We start from the raw sequence: 17,298 nt of genomic DNA, 5'->3' as shown, positions 1-17,298 counted from the left end.
CACTTGACAAAGATTGAGAGGGACTGAATCGGTGCATGGACCGATCCACCCTTCCATTATCTAAACCCCCTTTTTCCCTGTTCGTGTGTGGGGGGGGGGGGACTGGGGCCGATCCCAGCTGCCATTGGGCTGGACTGTTCTCCAGTCAATCACAGGCTTGCCATATAGAGACACATTCACACATACGGGCAATTTTAGAGTCACCAATAAACCTATCCTAACCTAACCTAAGAGTAAGCGGGGGTACCCGTACCCGCATGCACGGGGAGAACATGCAAACTCAAAACAGATAGACCCTGTCTGACCCTGTAATTTAGCACATTTTAAGGATCCACAAGAACACTGCATTCAATATTCAAGTTTAGGCACTCGAGAAAAACTACCAGGTGATGAATCTTTATTTAAAAAAGAACAAAATAACATGATGCAGATTAAACTGAACTCTGTTAGTGTGGAAAAAAACGTGAAAATGAAGTTTACAGACAGATAATATACAGCACACACAACCAGACAGGAGAGAAATGTTTAAATCTGTACAGGAGGAAACATTGAACTGATCCTCGGTAATATCATGTGGAGAATTATTTAATTAATCTGATCATAGTCTGTGTCCACTGGGATATAAAAAAACAGAAAGTATGATACTTTTATTTGTAAGTGTATTTATTTTAGGCTTTCAAGTGAAAATAATGAGTTGACCTAATAAAGTGGATAACAGAAAATTAATTTATAACTAATTATTTTTATGAATACACGTCAACCAATTTAAGAATTTAAATAAAAGGGCTGTCTTTGGTTTTAGTTACCCCAAAGAAAGTTATGAGAGAAACAATTTGATCAACACCAGTTTATCCTTCAATGTTCAGCTAGTTTATGCCACTACAGCTGATTACACATACAAATAATACACAAAAGGGTTTTCATAATACCAGTATTTTAACCTCTGATATGATTCTAGTAAAAATCAAACTATATCCATACCCCATTGATACCACGGCAACCAAAACAAAAGTTCAAGACACCCAATATTGGGTTACTCCCGCACACCGTCTAAACTAAAAAAAAAAAAACAATGCTCTTTGTTTGTAAGAGTCAGAAGTGTAACTTAAGCATCTTTAAGTACTGAAATATTGACAACCATACACAATAATAAACAGTACTACACAGTAACACAGTATTGGAGAGTAGGAGTATCCACAGTAGTGTTATCAAACAGTTAATGGCTGGCACTATGACTAGATGTCCTCTAATAACTCAGTTTTATTTACATTTTAACAGTCGTTGATAGAAACAGATGGGACAGAAGAAGAGCTCCAGCTGCTCGCTCTCTTTGGTTTCTCATCTACAGAGATTATTGCACATAAAGATTGAACTAAAACAGTTTATTTAAGGCCAGATACAGATTAATACAATCTTTTTTTATCCTCCTCTGGTTTAAAATCACGACTGCTGTGTTTCTAATTTACTGTCTTTTTTTTAAAACAAAAATTAAATAAACCGATGTTAATCTTTATTAATCCATCAGGAATCAAAGTTCAAGGATCTCTGAGCTGAAGTCTGATATTCAGACCCAAAAGAAACCAAACACAGCGTCAGATCTTTGGATCAGACACACAAACATCAGTTTAAACACAAACGATGACTGTTCACAAATGATGATTGTCAAAGGCACTTAAAAAACAAACAACAAAAAAAAAAACACTTTATCTGAGAAAGAATATTTGAACAGAAGCTGATCTACTAACAGTTCAGTATAAAGTGTAACAGAGAAATGTGATTTAATCTTTCAGAAATATGAAAACATGCAGCAAATATCCTGAAATATTCATGACAAAAAACAAAAAATCATGTGTAGAAATGATCAGGCTAACAAAGCTGCAGGTGACTGGAACGTCATCGGATCAAGGTACAGTTTAAACTACACGATTGCTTCTGAAGAGTTTGATCCCATTAGATCACCGAGTGAAGCAGATTAGGTCTAATGTAGACCTGGGATCAGGTTTACTGGAGTCCAAGCAGCAAACACAACCCCAAACAAAATACCCCCGAGGTCCCTTTCAGAGAAAGTTCTCTGTCTCACCACTAGATAGTAGCATGAGAGGTGTAGTTCTACACATTTTAACAGGGTATATCTGAGCCAAGACTTTGATTCCCCAAGGACTCCTCAACAAAGCAGTTTAGTGATGATAAAAAACGAGTCCACTTGTGTAAGATGGATACAGGACTAAGACAGATTGTGGTTGGGTTGGATCCTTGGGATAAAGATGATCTTAATTAATGCTGCAAAAAGTTGGGAAGCATTGAGGCTCCCAGATGTGGAGTCTTTCATAGAATCTACTAGTGACATTTAAAGGGTTTTTCTCTCCAAAAAGGAATCCATTCACTCAAATCAAAATTCCACTTTCTTTTGAGGCACCAAGTGTTTAGCAGTTGATCTCTATGAGGAATAAAGTTTCTGTTTGAAAAGTCCAGAACAAAAAGTCAATGTAGGACGTTGCAATGGAAATATGTCCTCACTTCTGTGCTTTGGCTGGTTGGTCCATGTAGTAGACGTTGACCAGGTGACGGTTCAGGTGGCGTCGGTAATCCACCTCCAGAGGGAACGTGCGGTCGCAGAAGATGCACATGTGACTCTTCAGCTCTGTGGGTGTGGGGATCTCGTCAGTCGGCGTTTCTGGGTCGTTGGCCATCTTCCCTGAGTTGGCGCCGGTGCTGTTGAGGCCGGAGTCGTCGCTGCCCTCAGAGGCACTGTCGCTGATGTCACTTCCTCCTTCGTGGCTGCTGTGGATGCCCTCGTCATCCTCGGGGTCCGCAGGTTTGTTGCGTTGTCCTGGAAGCACCAGAGGTGGCGGTGACATGGGTTTGATGAAGGTCGGAGAGGGGGGGTCCTTAGCTGGAGGACGTGTGTCCTCGCCTGAGCTGCAGGAAGGTGAGACCTCCATTTTCACTAAGGCTGTGTCTGCAGTTGCTTCTTGTGCTGTTTGTGTGGGTTTATTCTCCTGAGCAGAGCTGGATCTTGTAGGGTGGGGTTCAGAGGACGTGCTTTCTGATGGGTGGGGTTCAGAGGTTGTGGTCTTTGATGGGTCGTCTGGCTGAGCAGAACCTTCCAGCATGTCTGTGATCTGACTTTTGACCGGTGTGTCCTTGTCTTTCTCTGTTTCCACAGCTTGTTGAAGGTCTGCAGCTCTCTTAGTGTTCCTGGTCCTTTTCTGCTTGTTTGGGGTTTTCCTGGTGGATATGTGGAGTGTACGGGGGTCTCCGTCTGTCTTCTTTGTGTCTTCTCCGTTCGTCTTCATGTGTTCTCTGTCTGTCTTCTTTGTGTCCTCTCCGTCTGTCCTCTTTGAGGCTACTTCATTCATCTTCTTTGTGTCCTCTCTGTCTGTCTTCTTCTTCTTGTCCTCTCCATCTGTCTTCTTCTTGTCCTCTTCAGTGGTGTTAATCGGCCGTTTCTCAGCAGCTGTGCTCTTCACACGTTTGGCCTTCAATGAAGTCTCAGCCTCAGCCTTTTTGGAAAGATCGAGAGCCTCCATAGCTTTCCTCTTTGAAGCCTTCTCCTTCACACCTTTCTCTTTTTTAATTTTATCAGGACTGTCTGGGTTCTGCTGAGCTTCTTCGACATGTTCTGGTATTTTGTTGACCTTCTTTGTTCCAGACTTCCTTGGCTTGCTGAGGTTTTTGTTCTCCTTTCCGCTGCTCTCGTTCTTTTGTGGTTCTTTCTCTTTTACAGGCTTCGTCTCCTCGTCGTCTTTGTCCATCTTCTTTCTCACTGCGCCGCCCTCCTCAGAATTCTTTGTCTGTGTTTGGTCTTTTTCAGGCATTTGGTCCTTTGAGGTGGTCGTCTTCTTGACTCGTCTCTTGGTCTTGTTGTCGGAAGGTGTTCCTGTCTGTGTTTCTTTATCCGTCAGGTTTTCCAGAAGGTTCTCGGTCTTCTTCTGCCTCGTTGTGACCTTTCTATCAGGTTCCTTCAATTTCTGTACTTTCTCTCTCTCAGCAGTCATGTTGGATTTCTTTGAGGCCTTCTCAGGAGCTTCACTCTGCTCTGATTGGCTGTTTTTGGGTGGGCTGCTTATCCTGATGGACAGGTTGATGGGGCTCGAGTCCATTTCCTCCTCCCCGTCATCCTCGTCCATGTCAAAGTCCTCATCTGCGCTGGAGGAATTGTCTACCTTGTTTGCTCTGGGGGCTTCCTCTGGACTGTCATGACCTGGTTTCTTGACCCGCAGTTTGACCTTGGAGATGTCCACAGACACGTCACAGCCTGAGTGTCTGGACTTGATGTGGTACTGCAGGTTGCACTTCTTGGAGGCAGCGTATTTGCAGAGCGGGCAGAGGAACTGGCGAGGGTTCAGGTGGAGCTCAACGTGCTTCTTGAAGTTGCTGCGGTCGGCTGTCTTGTACTCACAGTACGGGCAGGAGAGGGGTTTAGGGCCGTTGTGGACCTGGCGGGTGTGTCGAGTCACCTCGTGCTGATTGGCTGCCAGGTAGTCACAGCTCTCACACTTGAAGGGACGCTCACCTGCACACGGGAGGTATGAAGTAGAGTTGTCATGATAACATAATTTGAACATTTGATATGATTCTAGTAAAATCAATTGATATCGATAATACCCGTTTGATACCAAGATCTTTCAAAAAACAGAGATCGTGTCATTCTCAGTGAGGTATCAAACATTTTGACAAGGTCAGAAGATGATATGCGACAGCTTCGGCTTTCATGCAGCAGGTGATTCAGCTCAGAGAACAAATATCAAACATTTTCATTTTCACAGACTGCTCATGTATCCTAAGAACATTTCTATGATTAGTTTAGCTACAATGTGATTCATCTTCTTTTATCAGGCATTGTATTTGTTATTATTTTTTGTTTCATATATTTTAACAATAAGTCGTAGCTCCCTTTATTCTCTCTCAAAAATCTCTTGTTTTGTTCATACAATAGTTTGTGACCAAATCTGAGAAGGACAAAAGTGTTGTGTATAAATTTAAACCTTATTGGTAGATGATATTTTGTTCTCATGAATCCAGAACCTTGGAGTTTGCCTCTCCTGCATATTTAATGTTTTTTTTTATTTCTGGAGTCCTGTGAAGTGAAGACATGAAGGGACTGGGTCTTAATGTATTCACACTTTAAAGTGGGTAAAAATAGCACATTACTCTGCTGTTCGCAGTGTCACTCAAATAGGAAAACAATAGAATCAAGCGGATTTTGTCACTGAAGCTCACTCGTGTCGCATGCTATTAGGACAGGCTGTCAGACAAAAACACAACTCAACACGAAAACACAAACAACACAGAACAGGCAGTCACAGCATTACAACTTTACCATGTTAGTCCAATCAGTGAGCTTCAGAGAGAGCAACACAAACAAATCCAGTTAGAGACAGAAACTTAGAATGACACACAGTACTTCTACTCCAACTAAAACTAATAATACCACTATGACTACTGTTACTACAACTAAAGCTACACAATACTTTTACTAGTAGTGCTAATACTGCACTCTACCTGCTTGTAGAATCTGACAGTATTTAAGGTTACACTGATGTCAAGTCCAGACAAACAAATCCAAATCAGGTAAGTCCTGAACTTGGGTGTCTTTCTAGCGCTTTCCATCACATTAAAGCAGCGCTGGAGTGAGTCAGAGTTAATTGACTCTTCTTCCAGTTGGTTAAGTTCAGTTGAATGCTGTCTAGGTGAGTTCACACGTGTGTTTGTGTGTATCTACATAAACCCCACCGCCCTGTCGACCTGTTGTTCATCTTTATGTTTTTTTATTTCTGAAGGACGTGTGTTAGAGAGGCTTTGTGCTGATCAGATAATGTTTGACTGCTGTTCTGTCCTGTAACTCATCTCTTCACCTGTATAGGTAACTGTGTCAGTGTGGACGACTGACCTGAGTGAGTCCTCATGTGCCGGGTCAGGTGAGTCTTCTGAGAACTGGAGTAGTCGCAGTACAGACACTGAAAGGGGCGCAAACCTGTGAGACAAAAAGGACACAACACCTGCATTAAGCACTAACCTGGACCCAAACTTTTGTTTATTCAGTCTGCTTTTATGTTAACAACGGCTCCGTATGTCCTACCTGTGAGTGTTAGTCCTACCTGTGAGTGTTAGTCCTACCTGTGAGTGTTAGTCCTACCTGTGAGTGGTAGTCCTACCTGTGTGCGTTAGTCCTACCTGTGAGTGTTAGTCCTACCTGTGAGTGTTAGTCCTACAACACCTGTGAGTGTTAGTCCTACCTGTGAGTGTTAGTCCTACAACACCTGTGAGTGGTAGTCCTACCTGTGAGTGGTAGTCCTACCGGTCTTAAGCTAGGACTTGACTTGGCACTCTAAAACTGACCGGACCGTTACACCACCAAGGCATAAGCCTTCTTCTGGCTTAGGTCTTAGTCAGGAGGAGGCGTTAAGTTTTAATCTAGGCCATCACTGCAGCAACAACATTACGCTGAGCTGTCCTGGACTTGCAGTTTGTGTCGGCCCTGTCATCAACACTGCAGCTTCTGCACTGAAGCTGTCCATGGTACTGGCTCATTAGGTGGGTTTCCATAAGCCTTTTAATGTATTAAAGCCGTTTGATGGGCCGAAGGTGACCCGTTGGACAATTTTTACATCCAGCCCAACCTAATAGCTGCAGAAACAATGGATGGACTATAAGCATGTTGCACTGTCTTCTTCTGTTTTGGTAAACTGACACCTAATTGGAAACTAACTCCCTATATTTGCATGGCAGTAGTGGATGGAAACACACATAAATGCGCATTTTCTATTTTTGGAAAATGAATTTATTTTTATGTTAAATCATCGCCTCGATTTTTATTGAGAAAATGAAAGAAACAAAGAAGATTTTTTTTTTTTTAATATAAGCAAATAGTTAAGACGAGCTGAAAGAAACTAAAAAGACATTGAGAGGGTTTTACAGCGTATCCTAGCAATGAACGCTGCTAGGCAATAACCATGGCAACGTGGAAGTTCACATGAACCCGCATTGCCAAGACTGGGTGTAGCTAGGCCTAGGCTTAAGTTCTGTTGGTGAAACAGACTTGGAATCCTTTCTTAAGAGAGGTCTTAGCTAAGTCGACCTTCGTAGTTAAGACGAGTTCTTGTCACTGGCCCTCTGATGTGTTAGTGCTACCTGTGTGTGTATGTCATACCTGTGTGCGTCCTGATGTGTTGAATGTAGTTGCTTTTGCGGTCAGAGAAGTAGGAGCACTGGCTGCAGGTGTGCAGTTTGCTGGGGAAGTGGTTCCTCAGATGTTTCCTCCAGTGGTACTGGCTGACGGTGGTGTACGGACACAGCGTGCACTTAAACACTCTGCAGAGGTCAGAAATTTAAACAGATCATTCAACACAAATTTTCCCTTTTTGCAGACAATTTTTTAATTAACTTGTCATGCCCAGATAACACCATTTTCAAACGACTGTCATTTTTGGATGGTTTCAGTTGTGTTTCAGGTTATAAAGTGAACATTCAAAAGACCCAAGTACTAAGTTTTAAGTACAAGCCCAGCCAAATCACACGCTCTAATATTCAACAAGACAGGGATCTAAAACACATCAGATATTTAGGAGTAAACTAAATTCTATCCCATTGAACAAGGAAAATTAAGGATGACATAAGGAGATGGAAATCATTATCACCTGTTTTTGTTCCTTAAATACAGTTTCTGGTGCAAGATCTACAGATAATTAAAAAACATCTTTAGGACAAATATTGATTTTATATGGGACCAACTTATTGTTGGAATCTTGCATTCATTTACAAACCAAACAAAATCTATACTTTTTTTGAGAAAAGGCAGGGAAGGCAATCACAAAAAAAATGGCCCGAGCCAGTTACTCCATCAAGAGAAGACTGATCATCTATGAAATGTATAATGAAGCAAATCAACTTTGCTTTGCGCTCCAGAAACTCCACTCCAGGTACTATGGGTAAAATGGAAATCCGATAGCTCCCCTAACTGCCCATGCTTTGTATAAGCTTAAATTTTACATTTGTTTATTTGTTGTATTTTCTTCTCTTAATTTTGTTCAATAATAATAAACTGAAAAGAGGGTTCGCTATAGAATTTGTCGAACCAAGCAAGACTGTAAAAATGTTTGTGAATGTTTGTGATTCCGAATAAAATAACAATACAAAAAAAAAGATCACGTATCAAATGGAGGAAACATTAAGTGTTAAGGTGCGAGTAGCCATGACGACGCGGTCCTTTTACCTGTGGTTCACACCCTCCTTGCTGTGGTGCTTCAGGTGAGCGATGTAGTGGTCGTATCTGTTGGTGTTGTATCCACACCGCTCACACCTGATTAGGCCTTTGATGTCGCCTGTTGTCCCCGCCTCCCCGCTGATCTCCGCCTCCCCTCCTGACAGATCCTGGGCCCCAGGTGATTCTACCTCCTTGGACTTGTTCTTGCTCCGCCCCTCCACGCGGTTCACTACCATCATCTTGCTGACGCCGTGCGTGCCCAGGTGCTCGACAAACTCGCGCTCGTTCTGAGCCTGGAAGTGACACGGCTTACAGTGAAACGGTTTCTTTTTCTTGCTGCTCTCTGTCGCAGGGGCAGGGCTGACTTTGCATTTGACGACCTGCTCCGGTGTTTTGGCGGTGGTAGAGGGGCGGAGCTGAGTGCGATGGGAAAGGTCTTCAGCTTTGTTCCCATCATCATCCTCCTCTTCCTCTTCCTCCACAGGGTTTTCCAAAACCACAGCCTCAATACTCGGGCCCGGAGACTCAGGGTACTCGATGATGCACACCTCCCTGTGGTTCTGGTTGTCAAAGCTGTACCTAAGCAGGTAATAACAGGTCACACACAGTTACCACACAGGTAAGATCATACACAGGTGAGATCACACAGGTAAGATCATACACAGGAGAGATCACACAGGTGTTGGACCAGACTAACTCCTCACCTGATGATGTTCTCGTCCTCGCTGTCGGAGTAGCTGCATCCCACCGTCTTCAGCTCCATCATCTCCTTTTCATCTCCCGCGCTCCCATCTACACCGTTGCTCTCCGCTGAAGTCACGGCTGCCATGTTGGCGAGCATCACCAGCTGAGGGGCATTCATCTCGTTGAGACTCTGAGCGTCCTCCATCAGAGACACGCCCACGGGAAACATCCCCACAGAGAACACGGTCTGAGCAGCCATGTTGAGTTCAGATGTTCAGATGTTCACCTCCACAGGACGAGAAGCTGCAGAGATAGTATTTATTGTTATTAAACTCACAGTAGGTCTGACAATTCATAAATGTGGACTAGCGTTGTCATGAAACTAGCATTTGACATTTCCATGTGATTCTACAAAAAAAATCTAACAATATATCAACATCTGTTTGATACAACAGCAACAATAATAGAAGCCCTCTGCACCCAATATTGGGTCATTTCTTGTTTTAAGTTATCAAAAATAAAAGATTGCAGGCAAAGTTGTCAATATAAGTATTTGTACAATTTAGACAGTGTCTATGTTGCTCTCATATTTGTAAATATTAATGGACGAAGCCTGAGTGACGTCACCCATCTTTTACGGCAGGGGGGGCTTCAGAGGCAACGGCCATGCTCGAAATCCTGTCTCAGCCTAACTTTCAGTCCACCTAACGACAGGCTAAGAGCTGGAGCAGAGGCTGGTTTCAAGACTCTTGACAAACCGTTACATCGCACCCGCCTGTCAATCAGGTCAGCTACGCACCTAACTATAGATAACACGTATCGTTCATAAACTCAAAACAGACGCGTTATTAAAAAAAATCATTCCCCTCCAATACAGTGTGCGCCCATGAGGAGAATAACTAATCAGACTGATATTACCAGGCTGTAAACATGTTAATTTCTGCTGTGAAAACTGCTTTTTTTTTGGCTGTGGTGTGTATGTGCCATCCACAAGTGGACAGTCGATGAACTGACAGATTTTGCACTTCCACATTAGCTTCATTTTGCAACCCCTGAGGTTGACGCTTACTTTTCTCTCTGACTGTTTGAGTGACATAACGGAAACTTTTGCAAGAGACTCCATAAGGTCTTGAAAAACATCAGTATTTATGCAATTTAGACATTGTGCGGGAGTTTGTCTGCAATTTTTGATGGATATATTCCTCTCATACACATCTTTCTTTTAGAATGGATGTAATTTAAAAAAAAAGTTGTAGTACTTTTTGATAACATGGACAATGTGTAGGAGTTTACCTGCTATTTGTGTTCATTCAAAACAAGAAATTAAAATGTCCAATATTGGAGCTTAGGGGGCGGCAGTAGCTCAGTCTGTGGGGACTTAGGTTGGGAATCGGAGGGTCGTCGGTTCAAGTCCAGGCACGGACCAAGTCTGGAAATTGGCCTGGTAGCTGGAGAGGTGCCAGTCCACTTCCTGAGCACTGCGAGAAAGGCACCTAACCCCCCCCCCACCAGCTCAGGAGCGCCCACTGTGGACAGCCCCCCTCACTCTGAGACCTCTCCATTAGTGCATGTCCATAGGATCCTGTTTGTGCAGCATGTTTACGAGACAATTCTACAATTCACTTAGCAGACGCTTTCATCCAAAGCGACACATCGGACATGTTGCTAAGCTGGGGGATCGAACCCTCGACCTTCCGGTTAAGAGGCGACGACTCTACCAACTGAGCCACACCCGCCCATCAGAGTGTGACAGACAGAGTGTAAAAAAAATGAAGTATAAATGATTATTCTATTTTTCAGCTGTGATATCAAACCGGTATCGACATCATTTGATTTTTACAATAATAATATTGAAGTTTAAAATGATGGCATTTTGACAACCCAACACTGGACCACCTGAGACCTTTGTGACCTACAGTCAGTTTAGAAAGAATGAGACATGATTGTAATATTCTGCAGAAAAACACACAGTGACATAAAGAGTGTGTGGTTAGTGTGTAACGCCCAGCTGTAACCCAGCACATCAGGATGACGTTTTTCTTGTGTTGTTTCTGATGTCAAACTGGGGGAAATGTGTGTGTCGGCCATTTTGAAACAGCACCACAGCTCAGTCGACAGCGCCATCAGCCCGGAGAGGAAACCCCGTGCAGAAGTCCGTCTGGAAAACTACTACTTTTACTTTTACTCCACTGGACCGAGATGTAACAATAACAGTCGGTTTAAGAGGGGGAATAACATCTACATCTGATGATTGTTTGATTTAAACACGAGTAAAAGTTGCGGATAGTTTGCAGGGAACACATAAAGTGATAAAATCATCATTAAAGTCCGATGAAAAACGACCAAACGAGAGAAATGTGACTTAGTCAAACTTTAGTCAGAGTTTGGTTAGAGGCAGTAAAGTTGCTCCAGCTGATAAAACTCGGTAATTAAATGAACTGAAGTCAGTTAAGTTAACGAATCCAACTAGTTTGTATTGTTTTAAACTCTTTTCTAACTAACTTTTATCTAAACTAACCCTACAAAGTGTTAAAAAAGTAAAGCGCTGGCTTGTTTAAAGCGGGTGTTGTGATTTTCAGCTTCATCAAAACTTAAGTTTGCGGAAGCGGAATCAAACAGCGATTCATTTTGAAGTTAGTCCAAAGTTGTTAAAGTGGGTTTTGTTCGGTGTTTAAGTTACATTAAAGTGTTGTCAGTAGTGTTAGTGTCTGGTCGTGGTGTCGGGAGTGTTAGCCATGGTCCTGATCAGCCCCGGACAGCGCCTTCTTCTCCTCCTCGCCGCCGCCTCCATTTTCCTCCAAACTGCCAACAACTTTCCAGCTGCGGAGCTCCGACAAACCGCGGCTCTCTGTCCCCTCACAAGCCGACAACACTGACACACACACACGGAGAAACTCACCGAGTCTTCACCGCCGAACTTTGCGAGAGTTTTCTTCACTTTCTTTTACGGCTTCGGGACTTTTTTTTCTTCGACGAACAGCGCAGAAAGGAAAAAGTGCAGCAGAAGTTTCCGCACATTCCTCCACAGCGGGCGACGTACGGCTGTTGACGTCATCACGTCGCTCCGGCAGTGAGCTGGAAGTTTCAGGAGGAAGAAAGAAAACACGTTTTATTATCGTGTTATAATAACATCAGCGTGTTGAAAGTCACCACTACACACCGGGGCAGTACCCATTGTTGTGAAAGTACAAACAAAAAGTAGTTGAATTTAAAGTACAACTACAGTCGTTGAGTAAGATTTATGCTATGGAGGACGAGATCTGACAAAAGTATTAATAAATAAATAAATGTATAAATATGGAAATGAATAAATGTAGAAATGAATAAATGTGGAAATAAATAAATATGGAAATAAATAAATGTGGAAATAAATACATGTAGAAATAAATAAATGTGGAAATAAATAAATGTAGAAATGAATAAATGTGGAAATACATGTAGAAATAAATAAATATGGAAATGAATAAATGTGGAAATAAATACATGTAGAAATAAATAAATGAATGTGGAAATAAATAAATGTAGAAATGAATAAATGTGGAAATAAATACATGTAGAAATAAATAAATAAGGAAATAAATAAATGTAGAAATGAATAAATGTGGAAATAAATTTAAGACATTTAATTATTTATGTCCCATTTATTTACCAGTTTTTATTTATTTATTCACGCATTTAATTATTTATTTTTTATTTCATTTATTTATTCCAGTATTTATTTATACATTTATTTATTTATTTATACTTTTGTCAGATCTCGTCCTCCATATTATGCTGAAGTGAAAGTGACTTGTAAAAAAAATCTTTTAAATGTTAGTTTGCACAAAACTGAAACAATGTAGGCCTTGGTGTATGTTGCTGCTTAAAAAAGGGAGCAACATACACACATACATGTCCTGTCTGTCTGTTTATTATATGTTGTATGTCCACTCAGTCCTCCAGTTTGTAGATTACTTGTAATGCTAAGTTAAATCCTGGTTGTATATATTCCCATTCATAGTTTTGATATTTTTAGTGCTTATTTACTTTGTATTTAATATTATATTGTGTTTAGATTTGCTAATATTGTGTTTTTTGCTAATATTGTGTGTTTGGACAACCTGCTGCTGTAACGCCACAATTTCCCAGTTTGGGATCAATAAAGTAATTCTATTCTATTCTATTACTAGTGTTCTGCTATATCCTTCTTACAATACATTTCAAAAATAGTCTCGAGCACAGTTATTGTTGGGGTCCCGAGCTGAAATGTTTGGGAACCCCTGTCCTAAGACTTCTGTTTTTTTTGACATGGTATAAATATTGTTGTTTTTAAATCAAAGTTTAAAATTTGGATATATGTTTCAACATCAATGGACTGAAACAAGTTGGTGAGTCCAAGGAAAAAAAGTCAGATTTGTGCTGGGTTTTTTGAAAATGTCTTTCATATTTTTTATCTACTTATAGAACGAACCGGAACTCAGTAACCCAAATACTAAGGACCAAAGAAAACTACACTTCCTGGAACTACATAAGAACTCGAGGACTGTAAAGGTCATTAAAACATCTAGACATGCATTTAACTAACATCCATACATCTCTTTTCTCCTCTTCTCCTTTCCTCTCACTGTCTCATGTTCTCCTCCCTTCTCTTCTCCTTTACTTTCCTTTTCTCATTTCTCTTACTTTAAAATCTCTGTCTCCTTTCTCTTCATCATCTCCTTAATTTTTCCCTCCTCTGCTCCCACCTTCTCTTCTTATTTATTTTCATCTCCTTTCCATTCCCATTACCCCTTTCCATCTTCCCTCTCCTCCTCAACTCCTATACTCTTTGTCTTTTCCTCTCTCTTCCTTTCCGCTTTTCCTTTCCTTCTCCACTTTATTCCTCACCTCCCCCCCTCCTGTGTGTTCACATGTGATGTTTTCATACATACACAAGACAGAAACCAAACAATCAGAACCCTTTACAAACTGAAAACACTGGTTGAAACTGGTTTAATGGGTTATTTGCATTGAGCAGTCCTGTCTGTCTGTCTCTCTCTCTGTCTCTCTAATTCTCTAACACACACATACACACACACACACACACACACACACACACACACACACACACACACACACACACACACACACACACACACACACACACACACACACACACACACACACACACACACATAAATCAGCTTTCACAGATTTGTATAAATGTTTTTTTACAGAGGCTTCATTAAGAGTTTTGTTTAAGTCATTTAACAACTAAACAATCTTTGTGTAATAGTCCTTAAGACGATGTGGGTGTACAGTTGCACACCCATCTGTGTGTTAATACTTTATTTTACTGGTACATTTGTTTAGAATAACAGACTGATGTGCAGCATTCGAGAATATAGCCTAAATCATTCAGGCCTAGCTATAGAAGTGATTGTATTATTAATGTTATTTGATCTAGACTAACACAAAGAAGCATATATACAAACTCCTGTGAAGAAACATTGCATAGCTTAAAATGAAAAATATATATATATATATATATACACAAATGACTTACTGTATATTCATTTTAAACAGAAACTGTGGAGCATCAGACCCTGTAATTCCTCGCAGAGTTGGGAAAAGTAGAGAAAAAAGTACTTAAGGTCAGCGATTGCTTTACGCTGCATCAAATTAAATGTGTTAGTCTTGTGTTTACTTGTTGTCCCCAAAACAATTTGAAAAATTGCAAAGTCAGGAAAGTGGTCGATTATGTACTTTATGAGAAGTCCACCTATATCTAATAGTCCATTTTATTAGTTAATATATTGTCTATAAGTGTAGTGATGTCTATTGTTATTCTACTTGGTTTTGTAATGACAGGAAAATAGTTTGCTGTTCTTTTGTGTCATTTTGGGTTTAACAAATAAACATGGCAGCCAATGTTTCATTAAATGTATCTATACATGATCACAGTGTTCTATATACACAACTTATAGTTTTTTTCACATTAATTTCAACAGTTAGATATTCCAATATGTTATCTTTAATTTTTGGCTGCATCTCAAGTCTCTGTCCACATACAAAGCAACTCCATCCCCTAATTTATTGATCCTGGTTTTTGTAAAGAATTCATATCCTTCTTGTTCTATTTTGTTGACTTCCTCATTGACAAGTCATGTCTCCGATACAGTAATTATTATAAATATATATAATAATATATATATTATTATTATTATATATTAAACTCAAGTAATGCTTCATTTTGATGAAGACTTACCCCTAACCCTAACCCTAACCCTTCTACTACTGAAGTGTATGATTAATAAGGCATTATTCATTTTAATGTTCATATTGAATTGTTCATCAGTGTAAACGTGTTGTTGTTACTGAAGAACTGGGTGTCTGGGTCCAGATCTCTTTCAGGGTCATACATTTATGTGAGCTGTATATTCAAAAGTTTTAAAGGTTCAAGTTTTCATATTAACTACCCTGTATGGATGTTCATTCAGACAATCCTTGTCTTTTGTCTAAGAAATCTTCTTGCAGTTTCTGGTCTAGTATATAAAATGGATGGTTAGGACTTGTTAAGATTTAACTTTAACTGTAAAATAAAATTATTACAATTAAATATAAAAGGTTTTAATTGTGGTATGATTTAATAATGAATTAATAATAACTGATGAAACATTATATTAACAAAAGAAAGTTGGACTGTTGGTTGTATTTTGACATTTTCACCACACGAGGGCGTCTGTGCTTCCCCTCCATCATCACCACGTGTCTGAATCAGTCTGATTTATACAAATGTAGGCTATATAAACCGATATGAAGAAGATGATGGATGACATTTCATCCTTTACATTTTTTTGGGACAGCAAATTTCATTTCATCACAGTTTTGTGAATACAAAAACAAAACATGTGAATCAGGACTGATCAAACATCGATCAACGATTGACGATTAAGAAACCCGAGCAGTGTGTGGGCGGTAGAGTGACTTCACAGACTGACACACAGAAGCAGCCACGCCCCTTCCTCCAAATGAAGTGTGAAGGAAAACAACCCGGAAGTGTGGCGCGCCCACCTTCAAAATCTGAATTGTGAGTTCCGAAAAATAAATGAAAAATAAAAGGTAAAAGGAGGATCGACTGCAAAATTTAAAACCTTTCTATTCATTCCGGATTTGAAAAGTCAGAAAAATAGAAAGATATCAATGACTGTTTTGAGAACACTTTTTATTGTTTCTAATCTCTACAAATTGCAGAAGAACTCCTGCACACGCCTGCAGCTCATCCCACTTTTTCCAAATTCTGTCAACATATTTTTGCAATTTAGAAGACACTCTCTTCGTTTCTCTATACGTTTTGGTACTATTTATCATTAAAATAACAGACTGTATAGCTTCAAAACACTTGGCATCAAAACAATGTTGACAACCTTTGTCTTTGCTGCTTCCTTATTTTCTGGTTAAATTGAATTTTTGATAAAATGTAAGAACATGTTGTGTGTGTTTGGTTGCTCACTGCTCACTCATCCTTGTTCTTCAAGCCTTACTTTATGTAACTCTGTTTGTAAATTTGGTTGTTTTTTTCGAGATCTCAACATGTTTATCTTGTTCTCTCTGGAGAACAGTGCTTGTTTTCCTGTGATAACGAGTCTGTTATGTCTGTGATGTCCAGATCTCAAGAAAACAGTTGAATATACCTCGTCCCCTTGGGAAAATACTGTTATATTAAGTTAACATGATAAATAAGATGAGATCGAGAGACAGAGTTAGACAAAAAGAGTAATGATGTATGTCCACTTATATATATCTAATATACATTGAGATCTCAACTTATTTACCTTTTTATCTCGGGGTAATAGTGCTGTGATTTTCCTGTGATTCAAAGATAATTTAAGTCGATTGCTCTTGTTCACAAGAAATGTTCTTATATAATGGTGAAAACAGTGTTATTACCCTTAGATAAGTAGATAAATAATATGAGCTCTCCAGAAAACAACAGAAATTAATTTGTCATCACAGGAAAACAAAGTGAAATGAAACATATGGACATATGCCCTCTTATTGTTTCTGTAGGACACCAAACAAAAACATTTAACATTTCTAACTCTACATTTTACTATTTTTAACGTTAGTTATCTTAAATTATCTGTATTTATTTGTTTGAGCATATTCCCTGTTTTTAATTTCAATGTTTTAAGTTTAACACCACTTGTTTTACACATAATTTATTATAAGGTCTTTCTCTAGCAAGGTGCTGTTTGTAATTATTATGCTATTGTATTATATAACATCTCCACACATAATGCAAAATTGTATTTGCCGTGTCAACAAAACCCTTTGAATCGAAATAGATAGATAGATAGATAGATAAATAGATAGATAGATAAATAGATAGATAGATAAATAGATAGATAGATAGATAGATAGATAGATAGATGGATAAATGGATAAAT

At 39.7% G+C, this 17,298-nt stretch overlaps 1 protein-coding gene across 1 annotated transcript; it reads right to left on the bottom strand.

Annotated features, from left to right (window-relative positions):
• Window positions 1-380: 380 nt before the first annotated feature.
• rest (RE1-silencing transcription factor) lies at window positions 381-11,945 on the bottom strand. The gene is made up of 6 exons (XM_020656062.3): window positions 11,790-11,945; window positions 8,911-9,193; window positions 8,216-8,785; window positions 7,154-7,314; window positions 5,894-5,977; window positions 381-4,516 (listed from the first exon to the last, which is right to left on the bottom strand). The coding sequence occupies exons 2-6, from the start codon at window positions 9,147-9,149 to the stop codon at window positions 2,514-2,516; spliced, it is 3,057 nt and encodes a 1,018-aa protein (XP_020511718.2). The 5' UTR covers window positions 9,150-9,193; window positions 11,790-11,945; the 3' UTR covers window positions 381-2,513.
• Window positions 11,946-17,298: the final 5,353 nt, after the last annotated feature.

This window comes from Labrus bergylta, chromosome 9 (assembly GCF_963930695.1).
Source record: "Labrus bergylta chromosome 9, fLabBer1.1, whole genome shotgun sequence".
NCBI lineage: Eukaryota > Metazoa > Chordata > Actinopteri > Labriformes > Labridae > Labrus > Labrus bergylta.
The sequence above is the reverse complement of the archived record's forward strand: the minus strand, read 5'-3'. Positions and strand labels throughout refer to the sequence as shown.